General features: G+C 40.1%; 1 protein-coding gene across 1 annotated transcript in view; it reads right to left on the bottom strand.

The window, feature by feature from the left end:
* The window catches only part of lrmda (leucine rich melanocyte differentiation associated), a 210,934-nt gene that overhangs the window by 6,389 nt on the left and 180,292 nt on the right, over positions 1–24,253 (bottom strand). Inside the window, exon 6 of the mRNA XM_086259345.1 lies at positions 23,344–23,428. Coding sequence (XP_086115471.1) covers positions 23,344–23,428 — 85 coding nt within the window. The remainder of the gene's footprint in view (positions 1–23,343; positions 23,429–24,253) is intronic.

Raw genomic sequence — 24,253 nt, 5'->3', positions numbered from 1 at the left:
AGTGACTTATGGGCTTGGGGTGGAGGCTGCTGTGAGCCAGGGCTATTATTGTGGACATAATCCATCTCCGGCTGTCCTTTTATCAGTTCAGCCCAACGTCATGAGATGGAGTCGCCACCTTCTCTCTATAGGGAAGCCGGTAGATAGATAACCCCTCTGCGTCCCATAAACTAACAGGCAGTAGACTGTGATTCAGCCCACTGAGAGGTCAGCTGGCACACACAGCACATTGCCATGGAGAGAAATTGAATTGTTTCACTTAGTACTGGTGTGCTGGCTATGTGTGGCAGTATGAACTAAGTATATTTTTCTTTTGAGTGCCACTTAAATATTGCCAGAGATAAACAGCAGCAGCAGCAGCAAGCAACTCGAAAGCCAGCACAGTACTGAATGTGGAAATGCAGCACATACTTTCTCTTTCTTGATTTCATATAAATAAGATGAATGAGTGAATAAGATGAAATGAACGACGTAACAGAAGCTGGATCCAGTTTGAAAAAAAAAAAAAGATGCCATATAGAATAAAATGACATTTCCACACAGTGGTTGTAAGTAGAGCTACCCCTTAGACAGACTTCCGGTACGTCACAGGGTTAAATCAAAGACACAGAAAACCACTAATACGTCCACACCTATGAACAATTTGGAATCACACTTAAGCCAATCTATATATTTAAACACTCATTGTTTAGGTAAAACCTCTCCTTTTTTATTTTTGATGTGCGGTTCTCAGAAAAGCTTTAAAATGGCATGTTCGAACAAAATCCATTCCTATTCAGTCTTAACTAATAGACTCTTATGTCCATTAGTTAGCCTTTTTAAACAGCTGAGGTGTCACCCATCTTTCACCAGTCCCAAACAAATCTCCTGCTTGTAACTTTAAGAATTAAAGTGACATTTGTCCTCCATCAGTAAAAAATATTTAGTCCATTAAACATAAATAGCTGTCATCATGATGCATGCCCTGGGCTTATGCCTTCCCTGTTCCCCTCCTGGCCGTTTACTGCGCCCAAACAACTGCAGCGCCTGCATGTTCTCAACTTCAGCGTATTGATTAAACTTTTAAATAGCTGCCATATAACCCTGGGACATCAGGAAGATTAATTTGCGTCAATGTTCATCTGTAATTCATTAGCCATTTATACTCTCCACATTCACACAGGCTATCAGGGAAATGCGCCCCATTTTTCACCAAGGCAGAGGCTGGGGAGAAGGGAGAGGAAAAGGAGGGAAGAGAAACTGTGTAGGGGAGACAGGAAGGAGGGGATTAAAAAGCCTACAACATAACAGTGAATAGCAAGCCATGTAGGATGCTAAGACATGGCACATGGTGCCGTTTCATAATATTATATAAAATACGGTGATGTATTATACTTTTACTTTTATTGTTGCTGCACAAGCTTTCATTAGGGCCTTATTTCTTTTTCTTTGGGTGTGAGGTATTAAACAGAGACTCTGACCAACACAGAGACAGATGTAGAAACTTTCTACATGATTCAGATGCTATAACAACACACACCGAAGGCCAGCAAAGAATTTAAAAAAAAATGGCTGGCGCAAGTGTGACAGATGGAGAGTTGAAATATTTGCTACTGCCACATCCTGATGGGCTTTCAGAGGAAAGTTGCTGGGTCATGGCTCAAACAGCGCTGATCAATACCAGGTAGCTTTTTCTACATGATTCTCCTTGAGGTAGACAAATAGCACATTCAGACGCTGAAGGCTGGCTGTGTGACTGAAGGATTATGATTTACAATAACATATATGCAAACAAAAGGTAGGATAACACCCTCTCCTAAAACGACATGCAGTGCACATAACTCAGGATTGTCAAACTCATTTTATATAGTGTGTTTCAAAGAACAAGGATTCTGTGATCTTAGGTGTGTAGAATAAAAGTTCTGGCAGTTCATTGCTCAGACTGTTCTGTAATTATAAAATCTAAAGTTTTCATCAATTTAAAGAAATTTACATGAAAAAACAGGAACGTTTTTGTCATTTTATTGTTTTTATATTACTTAATTATGTTGTAGTATGTGTAATATGAATGGGGGGGGGGGGGGGGGGGATCTTTATCAATAGGAAAAGGTGTAAAACTTGAAAGTGCAAAAATCTATGCACTTCCTCACATTTTTTCAAAGCTGTCCAGTTCCGGCCCTGGGGCCATATGTTTAAAACCCCTGGCATAACCTGTGCATTAGCAGGCATGACTGAACCCTTACAGCTGACAAACACTTTAAATTAAAGACTCTAATTGAACACTTTAAATTTATAATCATATATACAGGTAAATGCCTGTCAGTTATCCATCTTTGCACCTTCAACTTATGAGGACGAGAAGGAAATTGAATTCGGGGGCACATAAATTTTGACTGAAGACGAGATTACCATTCTGAGGGGTCTAGTAAAAAAAAAAAAGAAGAAGAAGAAAAAAGGAAATTAATTTCAGTGACGTTTATTCCATATAGAGCCAGAAGAGAAAAATAGTTACAGTAGCTCTGGAGGCTGCAGATAACAGGAAGGTTGTTTAAGGTGGAGGACAGAAGGTCTCACGTCCCCCTTTTGAGGGTCTTTTGCAAAGCATACATTGTCATGTAACCAACAGAAACCCAACCGCAAGCACATTAATGACAGGCTGGTTATTTACTCCTACAGTTCATCTGCTCTTAAAGGCACGTGAAAGCACTAATGACGCAAGTAATCATAAGCGCTCATTTTCTGCACGCCACATAGCCTGACACTGATCGATTGTGTTCTTCATTACGCTCGGGACTTCTACTTAAAAGAAAAGCCCAGATAAGTGGTTCAAACCTTTGACCAAAAACACGAAAGAAAAAGCGAAAATCACAATTAGAGATTTGACTGTGTTTGTTAATGACGCCGTTAATAAGAGCGGCTGGTGAATCGCTCAATGAAGGTTTAATCACTGGGACAGGATTCAATAACAAAAGAGCATAATATTAATCACCAGAGAGTGATAACTTCACTGTTCATCTCTTTGACATTGGAGGAAGGGATGAATTAATGATGCACTCCATCCGAACACATTAAATAATAATTATCAGGCAAAACAGCATGAAAGGGACTGCATAATGAACCCCATTGTCAGGTCAATTACAACCACATAAAACTGTTCAAAGGGAAGTAGCTTGTTACTAGATGGCCATACTTGAAAGGACAGCTGTGGCTTTATCAGTGCAAGGTGCTGGGCAAGCCATTCGCTCCCATATCAGGGCCTAAAATGTGCGGAGGGGGTTGACATACAGTTTATTCTTAGAGGGCACCGAAACTCTGTCTGGCTGCACATGCCTACTGTAAAAAGCTAGAAGCATCAGTGAGGCGTTCAGTGAAGACCACATCGAAAATTGTCTAGCAAGAGATAAATGACATGACAATGACAATGTTTTGCTGGCTCTAAAGCAATGTCAGTCGCTAAGTGCCATGTTAACTAAACTCAACTACACAGACAATGATGGACTTCACGCATCAGTGGACAAAATGGCACCTCACTGCCTGTCAGTGGTAATTTCCATCAAATCAAGGATGGCCAGCAAATTTAGCCATGAGTGTAACTGCTGCCGGAGTTTTACACATGCACTGATAATTTAGGTACACATTGTGCAGTATTTTCCTTCTTCGCCGCGCTATAAAAATCGACAAATTTGGTTTCACTGAGCATTAGGCGTATCAGCTTGTCCTCTAGCTCCACTTTTGATCTAGACATCAATTACTGCATGGCTGCTAGTACTACTCTGAGACACTCTCTTAAACAAACAGCGTGGCAACCTCCAGCGTGACACATATCAATACTGATCTGACGTCTTGTTCCACAGTCGACCCCCTCAGTTCCTGCCTGGCTGCACCTGCCTGACTGGAGTGTCCAGGGTTGGCTGTACTCCTTCACACTTCCTTCCCCTGCAGACATCAAACACTTATTAGTCCCCATCCTAGGCCTGCTAACTGACTGGCCAGTCTGGGCCACACGGGGACCCCATTATTAGAGTCATTTCAGTGCCCATCCTGACGCGTGTTAGGCAGCTCTCTACCTGGGGCTCCCTGCTCCCTGCCTGCCCGACTGAGTGCCTGGCCAGCCAAACAGTGATTGAACATGACATGGTGACAGATAACAGGGGAGAAGGGCAATGGAAATAAAAGAACAGAGATGGCAGAGTGAGGCAGACAGAGATGGGAAAGAGGAAGGTGGGTATGCTAGCCAGAGCCCTTGTGGCGTAGGGTGTGCCCATCAACACGGATGAGCGTTAGCCAAGAGCCGCATGTCACAATGATGGAAGAGCTGGATCACTCACATCAGAGCTTCATCTGACTGGAAGATATCAATCTCCAGGCCTAATCCAAAAGGACATGGTAAAATATCCTTTAACATTGCTCTTCCACCCTGTCTTTGTGTGTCCCCTGCTTCTGTAGCAGATGAAAATGTGTGTAACCTTCGTCATTGGACCTCAATCGACCACACTCATTTTCACATCCCATTTCCTCTGTCTCTAGCACTGACAGTCAAATTATGAGGGGCAAAATGATGAGCAAAATGGTACCTTGACAAATGGCATTTAGCCACTAAATACAGAAAGAAAAAAAGAGAAAGGATTACTTACATATGTGAACTGCTGAGATGTTTTAAATCAGAGATTTGAGGAAAACCAACATTTTTCTAGTGATGGCGTGGTTAAACTTTGGTGACATCACAGGTTTTTTTTTTAGCTAAGCATGCATGTTACTCATGTGAAAAGGTAGAAATGTTGTCAAGATAAGAGTGAAACCCCAGTACTTAAGATTTGCTTTTCAGAATTGAATTATTCAGAAATAATTGCAAAAAGTAACACACATATAGAGTATCTAATATTGGTTGATGCACTTGCAATTGTGCATATGCAATCTGTGCCATTTACCTTGAAGGGGTATGCTATTCATGTCCAAGAACTGACAAGCTTATATGATATGTCCACCTATTTATTCATTTAGTTTGGTATCCCCATCACTTCAAAAAGTTGAGTTTGCTAATCTGCTTTGCAACTTTTCACCACTGTAATGTATACAGTTTAGATCTTCTCACTAAAGAACTAAAGTTGAAAATTAGGTGGCTGGCTAAACAAAGTCATTGACAGCATTATTGATACTTATTATATCTACTGAAATAGAAAATGATGCACATATATACACACACATCCATCCATCCATCCATCCCAAAGCTCAAATCATCTTAAACTGGTTTCTTGAACATAACAATGAGTTCACTGTACTGAAATGGCCTCATTTCAATTCAATAGAGCACCTTTGGGATGTGGAGCAACATGAGATTCACATCATGGATGAAAGCCTACAAATCTACAGCAAATGTGTGATGCTATCATCTCAATATGGACCAAAAGCTCAGAGGAATGTTTCCAATACCTCGCTAAATCTGTATCATTAAAAATGAAGAGTTGTTGAAGGCAAAAAGGATCCAATGCAGTACTTGCAAAGTCTGCCTAACAGAATTGTACATGCATATAGTATGTATTAGATCTGCACAATTAATCAAATTTTAATTTCAATTACAATTTTGGCTTTCTACAATTAAATGTATATGATCGAAGAATATTGAAAATGTCTGTTCCTAAAATAAAGTTAGGTCCATATATATTTGGACACTGAGACAAACCTGTTTACTAAAAAATATTTTAATTAGATATGTGGCACTATGTTAAAGACAGAGACATGAAAATAGTAGCCCCCCATTTTATTTTATACTCAAGGACATTTTCTTTTAGTAAGGCCACTGCAATGTAAGTTTTACTGTTGTATAAGTTCCGCCAGCAGAGGGCGCTCGGTCCTGTACGGGCGCTCGGTCCTCGGTAGCTGACGCTACACTAGAAGAAGTAGTGCCAGTGGTGAAGAGGCAGCGTACGGCCTGCGCGCCAAAGAGAACTGATTGTCTTATTTTTCTGTTTTTACAGGTAAGCTGGGTGGTTGATAATATAAACAGATGTTATAAAAGTGACAGACAGCAGTGGCGATTAATGATAAATGTCTTGTGTGTGGCGAATGTTAAGCTAAAGAGCTAATTTCCAAGTTGGTCCAGTTGTTAGCCTGTGCCGATCCAAGTGTTAGACTGTACCGAAACTCTGTGAGCTCGGTGCAGGTGTATTTTTGGGTTAAAGCCACAAGATATATATTTTGCACAATAAGAGAAAGTGTGAATTGCGTTATGTTTAGTTCATGAAGAGTGAATGCTGTAGAAATATGTTAAGAAAAACATTTATTTGAAAGAGATCTAGTTTATTAAATACAGTTAAGAAGACAGGTTCATAAATAGATTTAAACAGTAGTAAAAACAAGATAAAACTGTAATGAGTTCACTATGTTGTTCATGTGTATAGTAAAATGTATTTGTGTGATTTAACCAGTTTACAAAGGTGGTGCATGTGAATGTGAAACTGTATAAGTTACTTGTATAAAGTAATGTCAGCTACACTAGAAGAAGTAGTGCCAGTGGTGAAGAGGCAGTGTACGGCCTGTCTTATTTTTCTGTTTTTACAGTTTTCTGTAAAAATAAATATGTTGCACGGGAGATGAGTTGGCCCATCATTTCAACTGTGTAACAGATACATAATGGGCATGGAAATAATGTGTAGATTCTCAGTTTTTATTTGAGAGCATCCGCATTCAAATTGGATGAAGGGTTTAGGAGTTTCAGCTCCTTAACATGTGCCCCTCTTTTTAAAGGCACCAAAGGCTATTTTACGGGCAGCTGTGGACAATTCCTTTGTAATGTCATTATCAATTAAGCAGATAAAAGGCCTGGAATTGATTTAAGGTGCGGTGTTGCATTTGGAAGATTTTGCTGTGAACAGGCAACATGTGGTCAAAGCAGCTGAAACAAGCCATCCTTAAGCCCATCGGAGAAACTGGTACAATAGTGGGAGTGGCAAAATTTTGGTACATCCTAAGAAAGAAAGAAAGCACTGGTGAAATCGGCAACGCAAAAACACCTGGATGTCCATGTAAGACAAAAGTGGTGTATGATCGCAGAATCATCTCCATGGTGAAGAGAAACACCTTCACAACAGCCAACCAAATGAACAACACTCTTAAGGAAGTAGGCGTATCAATATCCAAGTCTACCATAAAGAGGAAAATGCATCCAAGTAAATACAGAGGGTTCGCTGCAAAGTGCAAGCCACTCAAAAGCCTCAAGAATAGAAAGGCTAGATTGGACTTTGCTAAAAAAAACATCTAAAAAACTCCAGCATAGTTCTGGCAAAAACATTCTTTGGACAGATAAATCCAAGATCAACCTCTACCAGAATGTTAGCAAGAAAAAAAATATGGAACAGCTAATGATCCAAAGCATGCCACATCATCTGTAAAACACGGCGGAGGTAGTGTGATGGCTTGGGCAGGCATGGCCGCCAGTGGCACTGGGACACTAGTGTTTATTGACGATGTGACACAGGACAGAAGCAGCTGAATGAACTCTGAGGGGTTCAGAGATATACTGTCTGATCAAATCCAGCTAAATGCAGTCAAATTGTTTGAGCAGTGTTTCATAATACAGATGGACAATGACCCAAAACATACAGCCAAAGCAACCCAGAAGTTTATTAAAGAAAAGAAGAGGAATACTCTTGAATGGCTAAGTCATCCACCCGATCTTAACCACGTTGAGCATACATTTCATTTGAAGGCTAAACTTCAGACAGAAAGGTCCACAAACAAACAGCAACTAAAAGCCGCTGCAGTAAAAGCCTGGCAGAGCATTAAAAAGGTGGAAACCCAGCATCTGGTGATGTCCATGAGTTCAAGACTTCAGGCTGCCATTGCCAGCAAAGGGTTTTTTAACCAAGTGTTAGAAATGAACATTTTATTTTCAGTTATTTAATTTATCCAATTACTTTTGATACTCCTGATATGAAGGGATTGTGTTTAAAAAAAAAGTTTTAGTTCCTCAAACTTTTATGCAATCTTTTTGAACTACAGAACTAAAACTAGAAAATAATTTCTGTCCAAATATTTATAGACCTAACTGTAGAACGCAAAGCAAAAGCAAATTTAGTGCCCCCTAAAGCAGTGCCTGACCGTGTCAGGAATGTAGCACAGTGTAAGTTTTGTACATTATCAGGAAAGAAGCACAGCACGGACGTTAAATCGCTGTTTCGTTTACATGAGGTGAAATAAAACCATTTTTGTCACTAAAATCAATGAATAATTGTGACAGGTTCTGATGGGAGTATTGATCAGAATTATCGCTTTAATCATTTTGGCCATAATCATGCTGCTCTGATATGTATTTAAGAGTATTTTAGAGCCAGACATTGTGTGAGTTATAGGTGATTATGGGAGTACAAAATGCGAGTACAAAGAAAAGCAGCCAACAGATACTGTAAATTTAAGGTTAAAAGGATGAAAAATGTGCACTTGGTGACATCACATTCAGCTTATAGCAGTGTCAAATTACATGCCGTCATTTCCTGCCAGAATTACAACTGATGAACCCAGGGTAGCCAATCAGATTTGAGGCTGTGGTGATGATACGTTTGTGTTTTGTGAGATTCTTCATGCCCCTCTGGCCTCCCTATGCCTTATGCAGATGGATGGCTCCACTGCAACGCTATTTCTTTTAATTAATATGACATATCCCCTGCTCATATGCAGAGAGTGAGGCAGGGGGACATGGAGATGAAGGTATGAGGGAATGATTAACTGTGGATCTGTCCGTCCTTTTGAGAAATGATCTCGCCTCTTCTGCTCTTCCCAGTCTTCCCTCCTCCTCTCTTCATTTCTGTCTTCCTTACGCTGCCTTGTCCGTGCTCCTCTTTGGCTCACTTCATTTCTTTCTGCACCCTCCCCTCTCTTTCTGTTTCCTCTTATCTGTGTCTCTCTGTCTCCCCTCTCTCTCTCTCTGTCTCCCTCCTCACCTCTCCTTCCCCCCTGACACCCTCGGACTGTCCTCAGCCCCTGCACATCTCCTGACAGGTAAAATAATAACGCTCGTACATCACTGCCCCGAAAAAGTCCTATAACCTAAATCTTCACTTGCCACACACCCCGGGACTCAATTACTTTATTGACATGTAATCTTCATAAGGGGAGAAATATTGAGCATGTAAGGTCAGCTGGTTATGAAGACATATTATCATATTATCTGCATGAGGGTTGTAGGGGCTAGGACCTGACAAAGCTAATTATAATGGTACATGTTTCAGAGCTCAGAGCGTATTATCTGCTTGGCTGCTTGGTTGAGCCACAGCTGAGGTATAGAGGAGAAGGGGATGAGATTTCAAACCTAATAGGAGTGGGATGTCATCTCAGGGCATAGGAATTAATGAAGCCAAATATTATCGACTGCACATCACGGCACTAATGTCCTTGATTTGTTCACTGTATTTGTCAGGATTACCTCGCCATACACTAATGGGTAACAACACATCACAATAGAATCAGACTGTGGAAGCGATCCCTACAACAGTACAATAATAACAATAATAAAAAGCTATACTGCACCCCTTCAACTATTGTATACAAAGTGCAAATAAACTGCTGTTGCTCGAGCTGCTCCTGAGCCAAAATGTCACCGTGGGTTAGTGACGGCAGGAAGGACAGATGCTGATGGCTGTGCTATCGCTTCTCTCCCAAGGTTATCTTAATATCATCTTTTCGGCTCTCTTATTACAATCTACCGCCTGCTATATAACAGAAAAACACTAATCTGGGTGATGGTTCAAAATGTTCTCTTTTCACTTGAAAATAGTGGCCACTATTATTTACAGGGAGATTATAATTTAAGGAGAACAAGGGGGGGAGGGGCTAGTTATTTCAGTAAAACATAGACCAAAGGGCAAAAAACAAACAGTTGGCTAGCTCTGAGACACTGCATGTCAGGGTCACAGTGGAAACATGCAAACATAGAATCAGACCGCCAGATATGTTTGTTTCACTTTATCCAGCAGCATGCCCTCCACCCCATCTCAGTTATCCAGCTGTCCAAGTCCTTAGCTCAGAACCGCTCCTGCAGAAGATGCCTAAAATGGTACAGAGCGGCTGGCCAGTGTTGCCAAAGGTTATGCGTTAACACTTGCTAATGGTGTCAAATTGTGAGACATATTTTTGCTTTCTTTAGAAGCTCTCCAGGCACTAAACACTCACATGCACAAAAAATAGCTCCTGTTTATTCGTGCTTTCAGCGTTTTCAATCAGTTTATTGACATTCTGCTGCATTATAGCAGTTCATAATTTCAGCAAATACACAAAACCAAAAATATTTTTTTTCATCATATTCGGTGTGGTTTGAAGGTTTAGGTTTGAGTACATGTTTATCCTTTACGATAGGGATGAAGCTGTGCAACAATCTGGGATAAATGTATGTGTCTGAAAAAAAAAAACAGTCAATCCAATCATCTTGCAATGCAGCGACGTAACATGCCAGAAACTATCGACAAATCAAATTATGATGGTGAAATAACTTGTCCGCTCATATTACAATGACAGGGAAACCTGCTCTGTCTGTTTAAAGGGACCTAATAAGAAAATGAATGTGACAGATTAAAAGGTTGTTTTGGACTTCCTAGCATTTCAGTGACCCTGCTCTTTTCATTCTGGTTGAGCTGAGATGTTGAAGCCTGTGCAAACCATAAAATCCACTACTTCCTGTAACCTAGGGCCCCTTTTATATTTTAAAAGAGATAAAATGCATGTCAGTTCTACAAAATAGCACTGACATTCATATCCAGTTGACCTTATGGACTTCAAGGCGGGGCACAAAATCTGTGCCTGTTTTCGGCTCAGCCTTGACACCGTTCATTCAGTTGGAGAGTGAATCTGAAGTAAACAGAAGCTTAGATCCATAGCACAGGAATCCCGGCATATGGGATAATGGCCTTCTCTTCTCTTTACAAGCAGTTTTCACACAGCCCAGTGCAATGAATAATCTAAATGGCACTTAATGTGAGCTATGCTGATACTCTGACAATAGTTTGTGTTCAGACATCACAGCTTAGTGTCTCCCAATTGTGTATTGATGCTTAGGCAGTTGAAAATAAATCACAGGATTCAGCAGAGTGAATCCAGAGAGTGAGAAAACAGTTTAGACAATCGCCCAATGGAGCTTACCATAATTGACAGATGAGTTCAGCTCTTTTCACGACAATAGCTCAGAGCATAGAGGGTACCTGGGAATGACATTGTGTGTGTGTATGGACAAATAATGCTCCAGAGGAAAAAGAAAAGTGCATCCATGCAGACCTGGAGTTGTTGTATTATACAGGGTGGGCCATTTATATGGATACACCGTAATAACATGGGAATGGTTGGTGATATTAAAGTCCTGTTTGTGGCACATTAGTATATGTGAGGGGGCAAACTCCTCAAGATGGGTGGTGACCATGGTGGCCATTTAGAAGTCGGCCATCTTGGATATAACTTTTGTTTTTTTTTCAATAGGAAGAGGGCCATGTGACACATCAAACTTATTGGTAATGTCACAAGAAAAACAATGGTGTGCTTGGTTTCAACGTAACTTTATTCTTTCATGAGTTATTGACAAGTTTCTCTTTGTTCACAGCCATTGACATGTCGAAGAGGTTAACACGTGAGGAGCGGATCGAAATTGTGTTGATATCTGGTGAATGCAGTAACCGGGTCATTGCAGCAGATTTCAATGCAAGACACCCTACAAGACCACTCATCTCCCATGCTACAGTTAGCAAACTGCTTGCTAAGTTTCGTGAAACTGGTTCAGTGTTGGATTTGCCAAAATGTGGACGCAAGAAAACTGTCACTAATGAAGAAACATCAGTGGCTGTCCTAGCTTCATTCAGCAAGAGCCCACAGCGTAGCACTCGCCGCATGTCACTGGAGAGTGGCATTAGTCGAACATCCCTTTGGTGGATATTAGCTACTCACAAATGGCACCCGTACAAACTCCAGCTACTGCAGCATCTCAACGAGGATGACCCAGATCGGCGCACAGAATTTGCAGAATGGGCAAAACAAAAATTGAAACAGGAACCTCAGTTCACGCAGAAGATTTAGTTCAGTGATGAGGCAAACTTTTATGTGAATGGTGAAGTTAACAAACAAAACCACCGCTATTGGTCTGGCACTAACCCACATTGGATGGATCCCTCCAAGACTGTTGGAACAACAAAAGTGATGGTTTGGTGTGGTATATGGGGTACAACGATAGTGGGTCCATTCTTCATCAATGGAAACCTCAAGCCCACTGGATATTTGAAATTGCTACATGATGACGTGTTTCCCACTTTATTCACTGAAGCTGGCACGTTCCCTGAGTTTTTCCAGCAAGATGGTGCACCAGCATATTATGGGTGCCAGGTCCGAGCATTCCTAGATGAACAGTTTCCTGGAAAGTGGATTGGTCATCGTGGGCCAGTTGAATGGCCCCCAAGGTCTCCCAATCTGACCCCCTTAGACTTTTATCTTTGGGGTCATCTGCAGGCAATTGTCTATGGTGTGAAGATACGAGATGTGCAGCACCTGAAACTACGGATACTGGATGCCTGTGCTGGCATTTCTCCTGCGGTGTTGCTATCAGTGTGTGAAGAGTGGGAGAAGAGGGTTGTATTGACAATCCAACACAATGGGCAGCACATTGAACACATTTTATAAGTGGTCAGAAACTTGTAAATAACTCATGAAAGAATAAAGTTACATTGAAACCAAGCACACCATTGTTTTTCTTGTGACATTACCGATAAGTCTGATGTGTCACATGGCCCTCTTCCTGTTGAAAAAACAAAAGTTGTATCCAGGATGGCCGACTTCTAAATGGCCACCATGGTCACCACCCATCTTGAGGAGTTTGCCCCCTCAAATATACTAATGTGCCAGAAAACCTGGCACTTTAATATCACCAACCATTCCCATGTTATTATGGTGTATCCATATAAACGGCCCACCCTGTACTATTATCACTTTAATATATCAGTAATGTAAATATTGCAGTCTTTTAGTAATTCTGTTAGTGCTTCAATGAATTGACTATAAAAAAAATCCCTTGAAGATCTTCATGGAGACTGAAGAGATTTCAATGTGTCTTAATTGTGTCAATTAAGACACATGGAAATCTCTTCATAGTGTTGTTGTGCCAACAGCACTAAAGTAATCTACCCTGTAGTTTCATTCCTGTAAAATGGTAAGGACTCCTTTTCTAAAAATGATGGCCTCTATTATTAACAAATATCAAGTGTTCGTAAACTTTTAAAGAAGAATTGAATTATATTACAATTTGAGAATTATTTTTGTAGTTTTGCAGTTCCATGTCGGTGAATAAGAGTGCCACTCTAATCACTACACTGCTAGGATCTGGTTATGCATTGGTTAAAATGAAAAGAAGGGAGAATTTCCCTACGCCATATTTCTTTATATTTTGCTTCAAAGGAGTATGAGGTCATTTTTAAAAGTAGTTTTGACCAACAGTTCTTCAGGCTTTCTGAAGATCGTTGAAAGTTTGTGTTTGCACCTCGTCATGTTCAGGTTCTTGTGTGTTGACGCACCTAACACTGACCTAAAAAAGCACCTATCTCAAAGGGTTTGTTGTGTCTATACATAACAGATTTATCAAGGAACCAAATTGAAATTGTATCTTTAGAAACTTTGTTCCAAGCATTCTGATGCAGAAACACACAATTCTTTTCCATATCTTTAGTTGGATCTATGAGAAAAACATGCTGTATCTTGGTATGGTGTGCAGTGTGTCTGGACAGATCTTATGGAGTGATGAATTCAAATTTGAAATATGTCAAAATGTACAGAGGAGGTCAAGAGAGAGGTACAATAGTATGTCTCTAAAGCCAACTTTGAAACGTGGTAGAGGCTTTCTCATGCTATGGGGCTACATTTCAGCCAGTGATGTTGTCAAAATTTATCATTGCAATAACATCTGGAGATACCAAGTGGATGACTGGGAAAAGCTTCATTTTTCACATAGTGCACATTATAAGTACCAGCATGATAGAGAATGGAACAGAAGGCAGCCAACATCCAAAGAAGAGCTTTGAATGTCCTTCAAGGAGCCTGGAGAACTCATTCTGAAGAAATGAAAAGAACTTCCCATCACCTGCCTGAGAGAGTTAACCCTTTAAAACCTCCACCATGAAATAACTGCCAGAAATCTTTACTTTTTTGATAATGAAGTGTTTGTTTAACCTTAAAATTTGTAAAAATATATCAAATTTTAATCTGCATGAGTTTTAATTTGTATCACATTTTCTACATAAGCCATAGTTTTGCAATTTAGTCATTAGAAATGTGTTACATCATTTTTTGAGGGTAAAAAAAAGTCACGCTGATGATGTAGAAGTCTCAAAAACTCACAAAAACACGTGTATCAAATACGATCGATGGGCTTTAGAGGGTTAAGGCTGTGAAGAATAAAGGTAGTCATACCGAATATTGACTTTCAAGCTCATTAGAGTTGTACAAACTCTGTTTTTGCCTTAGATACTGTATTTCCTTGTATACATCTTTCAATAAAGTGATGGCTTTTGCACAGTACTATATGGAACACTCTGTGGAAGTCTTGTTTTTATTGCTTGAAATTGTGCTGAGTTTTGTTGTATACTCAATATGATAAATTTTAAAAAAGATCATTAGCCGTATCAATGTTTTATTGCACTTCAGAACCTATTCTCAAGCCAGAGTTCACCTTATGCTGCTGTGTGGCCTCTTCTTTCACCAAATATTAGCATTTCCATGTTGTGTATAGCTATGTTAAGATTCCTGACAGAAAGCTTCACTGATGTAGCACAGCTGGTAAGCCATACAGCACTGAGTGAATTGGAATCTAATTTGTTTGAGCCATTAACCAGACTTGCATTAAAGCATGTTTTGATCTTGAATGATTACCGTGCGCGATCAGTTACCCTAGAATTAGCATCTACAGCAGACTTAAAATATAATTTATTAAAAAACACCCTGATTAAGATATATGACGCCACATAAACTGAGAAGGTAAGTGTACTTAACAAATACTGTATTGTTTTATATTAGCTGATATAAACTATGAGACGTTTTGTGTGTCTGTTTAAACATCCCAGGTAACGTGCAATAATTACAAGGCTACAAGGCATTGTTCTGGTCTGATCCTGTCCCTTTTAGAATGACAAGTTGTCGGCCATCTGCTTGAATGTTAGTAGCTATTCATCAGAATGAAGGGTAGCGAGCCCCCCTCAAGTAGACAGACTCAGCCTGCTCACTGAGCAATTTGTTTCACGGGGTACTGACACAGAAGAAAGCTTGTGGACCCAACATCCATCCTGCTGCAAAAATATCCAAAACCATCTGGCAGCTAACCCCCATCCTAAATTACCATGATGGACTCCCACCTTTGGAAACCATGAAGGCTCCAGAAACCCACTCCAACTTCTGACTGAAAGTACGACTTGAAAGTACTGACCACATCTCAGTTGTCCCCAACCACAGCTACAAATCATGGTGGAAAATGAATAGTGTAGTTGCATTAGAATCAGAGTTGATTGTTGCAGGCCTATCCACTTTGGATGATTTATGTTCTGCTACCTTCCTGAGAATGACCAGTGCAACTGGGAAGTAAACCAAGGTCCAGAGGACTTGCAGTATATTTTTCCACGAGGGTTGGGTCTGCTTGGCAGAAACTCATGTCCTTGTCTATTCTTCTGACATATTAAGGGAAGCAGCCAAGAAACATACGTCTGTTTGTGCTTAAGAAAGTTTTAACGGGTAAGCCCAGTTGGGTTTCTATCATCATAAATAACAAAGGTTTGTCTGCAATAGTCACGGACTATAAAGATTTAGGAGACTCCGTATTTTCCCGCTGCTGAGAAAGTGGCTCAAAGCTTGTAATAATCATATTTCAATAGTGATGGGTGGAAAGTATGACTTAGCTTTTTTACTCAGTAAAAAGTAAAACAGGTGCTTTAAAAAATTGCAGATTAATTTGTGACATTAATTGTCTAACATTAGTGAACTCTTGGTGGCATCATAATGAAACCACTTCAATCGCTTCAGACAAACCAAATCCAGAACTTTACTTTAACTTGACTGAAACAACCCTTATTAATGCAGAATATCAGAGAGGGAAATGTGTACTTTTATACCAATAGTTAAAGGAACTAACAAACAAATATCTTGGAATAGTTCAGAAGCTGACAGTACTATCTTTCCACTTTAAGTTTCTCCTGTATACGCCCAACATCAGTTTAAGAACTCAAGACACTCGGGAGACTCTCCCAGCTACATCAAACGGCAAGGTAAAAACAATAGTGTCACTGACATTTCCCCAAACCCTGCACAAACAGAATTATTCACACACTGAGAGGAGTGCCATCAGATAACGGAGAGATAATGACACTTGGTGGAAGGCAGCTTTCTCAAAGCAGTTTAGAGCTGGCGTGTCACAGTTTGGCAGTTAAGCCTGTCATGGAAGTTGAGGAGGTTATCCTGGCATTTTAATCTAGCCTGCTTCTAAGGGAGAAAATGTAGAGGTGATTTCCAGGGCTAGTAATAACAAGGACAGGCCTGCCTCCTAAAAATGAGCTCTCATCACTTTGGATGCGGACAGCGCTGTGCAATGCGAAGCCGCGATGAGGGATTGCAGGCCCAGTTTACCTCGTCCCCTCTCGCCTCATCCATCTCCATAGGCTGGCTTAAATGGATATTCATGTTGCTGAGCCAATCCACTCCTGGGAGGAATAATATCACATCATCTGACTCAGATAAAGGAAATAGAGCCTGTCCTATTCAGGGGGAGTATATAGTACTGTGATATGCTGTGATATACACCAGGAGCCTCGCTGCCAAAAAAGTAGACTGATGTGACCGCGATGGAATTTTCAGAATCTTGTACATTTGATACGCGTTTAGAAGCAAAAAGAGAAATATCGAGCATTTACGACACATTTTTCTACTTACTTTTTGTTTCCAACTACAAGTAAAGAGCCATTTTTAACAGGAAAATGTATTAAAGGTATTTATTTTGTTAAATTACAACATTCAAAGGAGTACACGTAATGTTGTGCCTTTTTAAATAGAATATTATTACTGATAAATATTCAATTCAATTCAATTTTATTTATATAGCGCCAAATCACACAATAAATACACATGTACTTTTTCCTTTTGTCTTTTAATATCGTAAGATAAATTTTAGCCTAATAAGTAGAGAACACTGTATTACATTGTGAGCAAATTATAAGCGTTACTATGTAATGTATAAATTGAAGGCTAGTTTTAGCTGTTTAGCTATATTTGAGATGAAATATAGCAAGTACTCAGGGGCGTAATTTCCAGGGGTGTTAGGGGGGTTATGACCACCCCCCCCCCCCCCAATAATCAGATCCAACCAATATAACCCCCCTAATGAAATTAAGAATTAACTTGCATAAATAGGCTGTTGATTTTCTTTACTCATTTCAGGTATAAGATAAGATAAGATAAGATAACCTTTATTAGTCCCACACGTGGGAAATTTGTTATTGCCAGCAAAATAGTTGCATGTTTAATCATCTGGGAATTTACCCAGATTTATTTATTTATTTAGACAGAGATCTTGACCCCCCCAATGTTCAGCACAAAGTTACGCCATGCAAGTACTTCTAGAAAATTTGCATCGCAGCACCACGGTACAATATCTTACATTTCGACATTATCTGTCCAAGTAGCTCCCGAGGCTAACACTGTGCATGGTCATTTAAACAAAGGGGAACATCTGTTCGACTGTGTCAGTTTTGTAGCTGGATTTTGATTTACATGACAACTTCCGAGATGGCAACAGGACACCCAGTCATTACACACTAAACTTAAGACACCTCATCAGCTCACCAACTGGCAGACGCTGCAGAGAAATAAAACCTTCATGAAGTGACGAGTGCTTGGGAAACACTTTTATGAAGTCAGTACCCGGGAAGAAGGCCATGTCTTTACTTTGTTAATTTACTTTTTAGAGTTTGGTGCAGAGGCTCGGTATATAGCTGCCAGCTCACTGTGTGTATATATATCACTCTCTGTAACAGCATTTCATCATCTGTCCCTTCTCATTGATGTTGAATGCACACTTCAAATTTTGTTTGGTTTATTACAAAAGTTTATAGAAAGCAGCTCTGCAAAGGACTCTCTGGGACAGTCTTGAGGAAAAGATTACACTTTTCCCTTTCCATGTGGCTCATTTTAGTTGTGTGGGGGCCAAAGCAAGTCTTTGTGTTTAAGAGTGATGTTTATCAGGGGACAGATTGTCCTGGTATAATCATTACGGGACTGAGTGAAATGTCTTGCAGAGCACGTATGTCTAATGGGAAACGTCAAAGCTTTGCTCTGTGTTTTCTCACTAAGTTCCAGAGAGGATGTTTCCATACTTTCGGAACATGTGGCCCAAACCAGAATGGAAGGACTGTCAGCTGAAAGAGCAGAGTCGTCATTCTATCTACAGATTGACATCGACCAGAACTAAGTTATCACTCAAGATAAGCACGGAAAAAACAGCTCGGTGCAGAAAAACCTACGGGGTTAAGAAACAGATGTCTGATGTAATGCCAGTTAATTTAGGAAGCAATTTCATAATCAGCGGAACATGTTTTCAAAACAGATTTGCATTCACAACAGCATCTAATCTAAGCACTTATAGAAGATACAATCAGCTCTGGTTATTACACAAACAACGATAAACAGACATCGGGGTATATCTATTTTTTTCATTTTAAAGCCGTCAAACTGATTTTTACTTTTACCAAGTGTGTTGTACAGAGGACATTAAGTCATCAGTCAGACAAACAACCTTTTCCTTCATAATGACAACAGCTAAGTTTCAACACTAGCAGTTTAGTCATCCATTAGTCATGTATCCCATCCAGATGTCTGATGGAGGAGAGGAGGGGAGGAGGAGATAGCAGCAGGTGTAGATCTCTCTGAGCCCAGCTGAGCTCTAAAAGGCAGTGCTTAGCACCCACAGCTCTGTCATCTGGCCTCTCCCCTGTCTCCACCAGCCTCTCGACAGCCCATTCCTCATCATTTACCCCTTTTTGGCAAAGCCCAGAGCCCTTCTAATGGGCCACTCTGAATGCTTCCAGATGTTTGTTTATTTGTTGTGCAGCAACTGTAAAACAGTTTACTCTTAGCTTGGATCTGTTCCCGTTGCTCCATTTCGGGGAGGAGTGCCGAGGGAGCTGTGGGGATTGTAGCAGGAGCTGCAGTGCAGATCACCTCGACATGTAACAAAAGCGAACTTCTAAACAAATGCGAGGTGCCCCATGAGTATCATCAGAAAGGAGGTTTTTTTTTTCTTCTTTGAAGGCTGCTTTCCTCTGGGGATTTTAATAACAGTTGTGCACCATTTAAGTTACATACATACAAAGTAGCTGGAAGCAGGCCCAGAAAAGCGAGATTAAAAGGGCCCAGGGCTCATACTGTAAGGCAGATACCAGGTGGGGCTTTTTTTCTTGATCTATTTACTTGGCTTGTACAGAGACATCCCCTTCATTTACAGCTGTCACTGCTGAAGGATGGCCCAATCAGATTTAATCTGATACATGTGAAAAAGCAGCTTCTAGTGTCTGGCATATTTACTGAATTATACAAAGGAAATGAAAGGCAGTTCATTAAAATTTCTTCTGTGCACACGGATACATCAATCAAGTCTCAAGCCTTACTTTTTTTTTTTTTTTTTACATACATACCTCTTAACTACAGCTATAATTAGATCTATGAAATCAACATGTAAATCTGACTTCAAAATGTGCCACCTCAAGAAAAAGACAAGGTGGTAATAAATAACTCAGCACATTTTTTTTTCTTTTCCAGGCTGAAATGATACATCTTCACAGTAAGACACAAGACTGCATCGTGTAATTGGCTGTGTAATAGTGTAGTATAGACCAGTCTTCATGAAGGCAAACTATACTTTACACTGAGACTCCATCTTGGACTGTTAGATTCAGAGTCGAGCTGACAGTTGGACCAGCACTGAGAGTTAGGTGACAGTAGTGGACGATCCTCGGGCCCCTCTGCCAGACTATGTACTCCACTCTGTGTCACGCCTTCGTCAAGACACACTAGAGCCGCACACTATCCTCCTTCACTTTGCCTTTTGTCTAGTTTCCTCTCATTCTGAAGTCTCATCTCCTTTCACTGTTTAAAGCTGCCCCTCTTCCTGATTTCCCCGTCCTTTCCCCCCGTCTGCTGTCAGATGTCTATGAAATTACGATTTAGATTTCACTACCACAGCAGCAAATGTTTTTTCACTACTCTCCCCTGCTCTTCTCTCTGCTACCTTGTTTTATTCCGTGTCCTTCACCAACCAAGACAGGAGCACAGTTTCCACCCCTCTGTCCCTGGGCAGTGACCTGCCAGTGCTGCCTTCCATTGGGAGCTCCTAGCTGCTGTAATTACCTCTGCCAACCAGACTCTGGGGCTTTCAAACAGGTAACACGGTGGAGTAGTTAGGTGCAGGGGGTTCAAGGGAGGTAAGGCGGAGTGTTTCTGAGACACCGTCGGAGCGATCTCAGATACGCTGCTGATATGGCCGCTATTTCTGGAGTCCGGATAAAACCAAACAGCCTCCCGCTTGCCTCTCTATTAAAAAGACCACACCATTAACCCAAACAACTACTGTCACAATCACATACCGCATAATGTGTACTTTAAAAAGCCAAAGCTGTTGAAGTGCATTTTTTATTCAAGTATTGATTGTGATTCTCAAGATTAAAGCATAAAGCAAACAGGCTAATCACATGGCACAAGAAGCAGCAGTTGCAGTGGGAAAAGCACGATACAGAGTAAGACCAGAGTGGCTTACTTTTGCAACAAATTTTGAACAAACATGTAGCGATTTGTTTAATTTACCGTGTGTGTTGAAACAAGAGTTCTGCAGTGATTTGCACAAAATTATGCAGCGCATTGTTTCAGCGCTTTTGTTCATTTACTGAATTTACCTCAGCACGCATTTGTGTGGAATTACTGTCTCAACCATTCTGTTTGTTGTAGCGCTGCTTTGTCACCACTTTGTTCTCTTTGAATGAGGAGTTACTGTGACCGTTTCCCACACATAGAGAAAACTCAACTGTGTTTGAGAAGAGCAAATAAACGGGGGGGAAAGAAAAAAATAAGAGCGGGGGTAGGGGCTCGACGAGGCAGGGACACGAAGAGGAGGTGAAGGGCGAAGACGAGGGCTGTGTTATCTAAGGCTGCAGCGCCGCATCATAAAAATAACAAATGGAGACTGTCACTGTTACTCTGATCTCAGTCAGAGGGGAGAAATATTTCATGTGGCAGGTCCCCTCACCTTTAAATGAGTTGTTCTTAGCCAGGTCTGATTTTGACAAAGCACAAGGCTCTTTCTGTCCTTACTTCCGATGAGAGCTGCCACCATCCTGGCTTTCATGACATAGATCTGTCCTTGGCACCATTAATGTGGATGGAGGTCTACTCTACTGTATATTAGCCTAGAAGCACTCGCAACTGATAAGTAATGCTACTATAGTGGTTGTCAGCTCATCACAAATATCTTGCAATGTGACATCATTGATGAATCTCTCAAGCATGAAGTAATAGTTAACTACCCTGAACCCTGAAATAGGGTACTTATTAAGCCAAATGAGTTATTAAGCCAAACTTATCTGTTAATTCTGCTTTAAACAACTCCACAAAGCCAAGTCCAAGAGTCAGGCTTACTTAAATCTGGGTTTCCATAAAGTCTATATATAAACGTGAATTTGGAAAATAGAAGACACTGCTTCGCATGTTTATTTTCTTTTGCAAGACATGGAAAAACTGGTGGCTGACTGTGAAATTTTATGTTTAAAATTATCTTTATTATTAAACTATCAGCACGCATCCTCTTATTGCTGCATATGAAGGCCTACTGTCTGCATCTTGGATATAGAAACATCCCACAGTTTTTACAGTCAAATGAATCGAAAACAGAAGCCGTATCGTTAGGCCCTCCACTATGAACTAGGTTGACACATAACCTGGGCTCCTTACCCACTTTAAAACACAGGTTTAAAATCCTTGACACAAATTTGACACGGACTAAAATTTTGTCTAAAACCATCAGCTCTGATGCTTTCTGCATGCTTTTGTTACATGTAGACTGGACTATTGTTATGCACAGTATACTGGAGTTAGTAAATCATTTCTTGCTTGTTTAAAATTAGTCCAAAAATGCAGCAGACAATTACTGACTGAAAGAAAAAAAGAGAGAGATTGCATTACTGACACTGGCTTCCTTTGCACTACAGAATCCAGTATACAGTGCTACTGCTTGCATTTAAAGCCTTAAATGGTCTTCCACCTCCATATGTTGTACATATGCTGGATCTATAAGAGACTGCTCATCTCTGGAACTGTGGCTGAAGCATAGGTTGTGTTTATGTTACTTTATGTTAATAGCTGGAATGTGTGTATAGAGGGCATTTTAAGAATTTTACTTTTGTTTCTGGTGGTATTAAAATAAAATATATTCACTTCCTTTATTTAATTCAGTTTAATTATTAAGAAAACCACTAAATTGTCAAACGAACTGACTAAAATGCACATTTGGTTTTCCTCACTTTACCTTCAACCGGTCACGGCAGATGAGTCACCCTCCCTGAGGCTGGTTCTGCTGAAGGTTTGTTCCTGTTTAAAAGGGAGTTTTTCCTTCCCACTGTCACCAAGTGCTTGCTCATAGGGTGTCATTGTTGGGTTATTTCTGTATTACTGTAGGGTCTTTACCTTACAATATAAAACACCTTGATGTTACTTTTGTTGTGAATTCATGCAACAACAAAAAAAATGCAAGTGGAATGAATTGAATTAGTTAATTTTGGTTGCAGTAAATCATTTCAGCTGATTACGGGATAATGACCTGTGGGTATGATACGTATAATAATATTGAACTTGACTTGTTTTTTCTCAAAGTCTCAGCTGAGTATCTGGTACAAAAGCAGTAGGTGGCCTTCGCCATTAATTTAGAGCAGTGTGTCGTTTTAATGAATGTGTTGTATTCTTTCTAGAGTGCAGTGTTTGATGTTAAGAAGTTGCTACATAATTACATCAACATACTACACTGGGTCAATATGAGGCCTAATCAATGTCTAGTATCAACAGATCAAGGATGCTTCATTCTGTGTATGTACTGCATGCTCCCACGCTTACACTCAGATCAGAGTTAGCTGAGATTACTCAGATTTATTCCCACTATCAACACATCACACAGATGAGAAGAGATCAATAAGAATAGATAACTTCAACTCAGTTTCAAGTTCAATAGATTCCCACTCTCTGCTGCTGTTAGCGTTATGACTCATTTACATAATCTATAGAACCAGGATCTCAATGTTTCTTCTTAATTTTGAAGAAAATAAATATTTTTCTTACCTTTGTGGGGCATGGGATCTCTGGATCCTTGCGGTAGAGGCGAATAGGGCAGTGGATGGCTCTCTGATCCAGCCTCATTAAGTGACTAGCAGAAAAGGAATGTAGAAAAAGAATTAGCTATAAAGTTATAGCAAGCAAGCAGCAAACCACTGCCACATGGTTAAAAAATAATGCCATGTGGCAGTCTTTGTTCTAAAGTTCATTTTATTTTATTTACATTTTGTGACAAAAAAAAATCTTCTCATAGGGACAAGGTTTAACAGCATGGATTAATCACCTTCAGTGGTGTTTTCCTAATTTAACTTATCCGTTTATATTATACTAAGATTAAGGGCTTGCTTTGAGTGTCAGTCATTTCTCTATAGCTGCTAGCTGACCTCTGGGTGAGATTGCTGCTAATTTGAATCCCCAAACTGGACCTTTAAACCCTGTTCATGGAGTCGAGTCATTTATAATGGAATTATCTGACAAATCAAATAGATTGCTATGTGGTATATTATGCTAACAGATCTCTGTGTCTGTCTTACACCTGTACTGATACACCTGTACAGAAAGCGATTCAATCTTTGTAAAATCACAATTTGTTGATGTGACACGTTTAAATGCAACAAACACATTAGGCTTCATAAATATAATCTTCAAACCAGAGACCAAAACAACTTTTCTAATGAAGTCTATGAGAGGACCTGATGACACCTGATTTATAGCATAACCTAATAGGGAGGTTTTAACATTCACCCAGATAATACAACAGTAACATGAGGGTAATATAAAATCAGACGAAATAACCTTTCTACACTAGAAAGTGTGAATGCAAATTACATGATACATACTTCTCTTTGTTTAACTTCTTTATCTTATTTATTGTCCTACAACTGAAATGTGATTTTTTTTTCATACATTCTTAGCT

The sequence above is a fragment of the Aulonocara sp. 'chitande type north' Nkhata Bay genome, linkage group LG13 (genome assembly GCF_057382095.1).
Source record: "Aulonocara sp. 'chitande type north' Nkhata Bay isolate Kocher_YH1m ecotype deep benthic linkage group LG13, A_spYH_male_GT1.1, whole genome shotgun sequence".
Lineage (NCBI taxonomy): Eukaryota > Metazoa > Chordata > Actinopteri > Cichliformes > Cichlidae > Aulonocara > Aulonocara sp. 'chitande type north' Nkhata Bay.
Note: the sequence above shows the minus strand (reverse complement) of the source record. Positions and strands in the feature narration are given on the sequence as shown.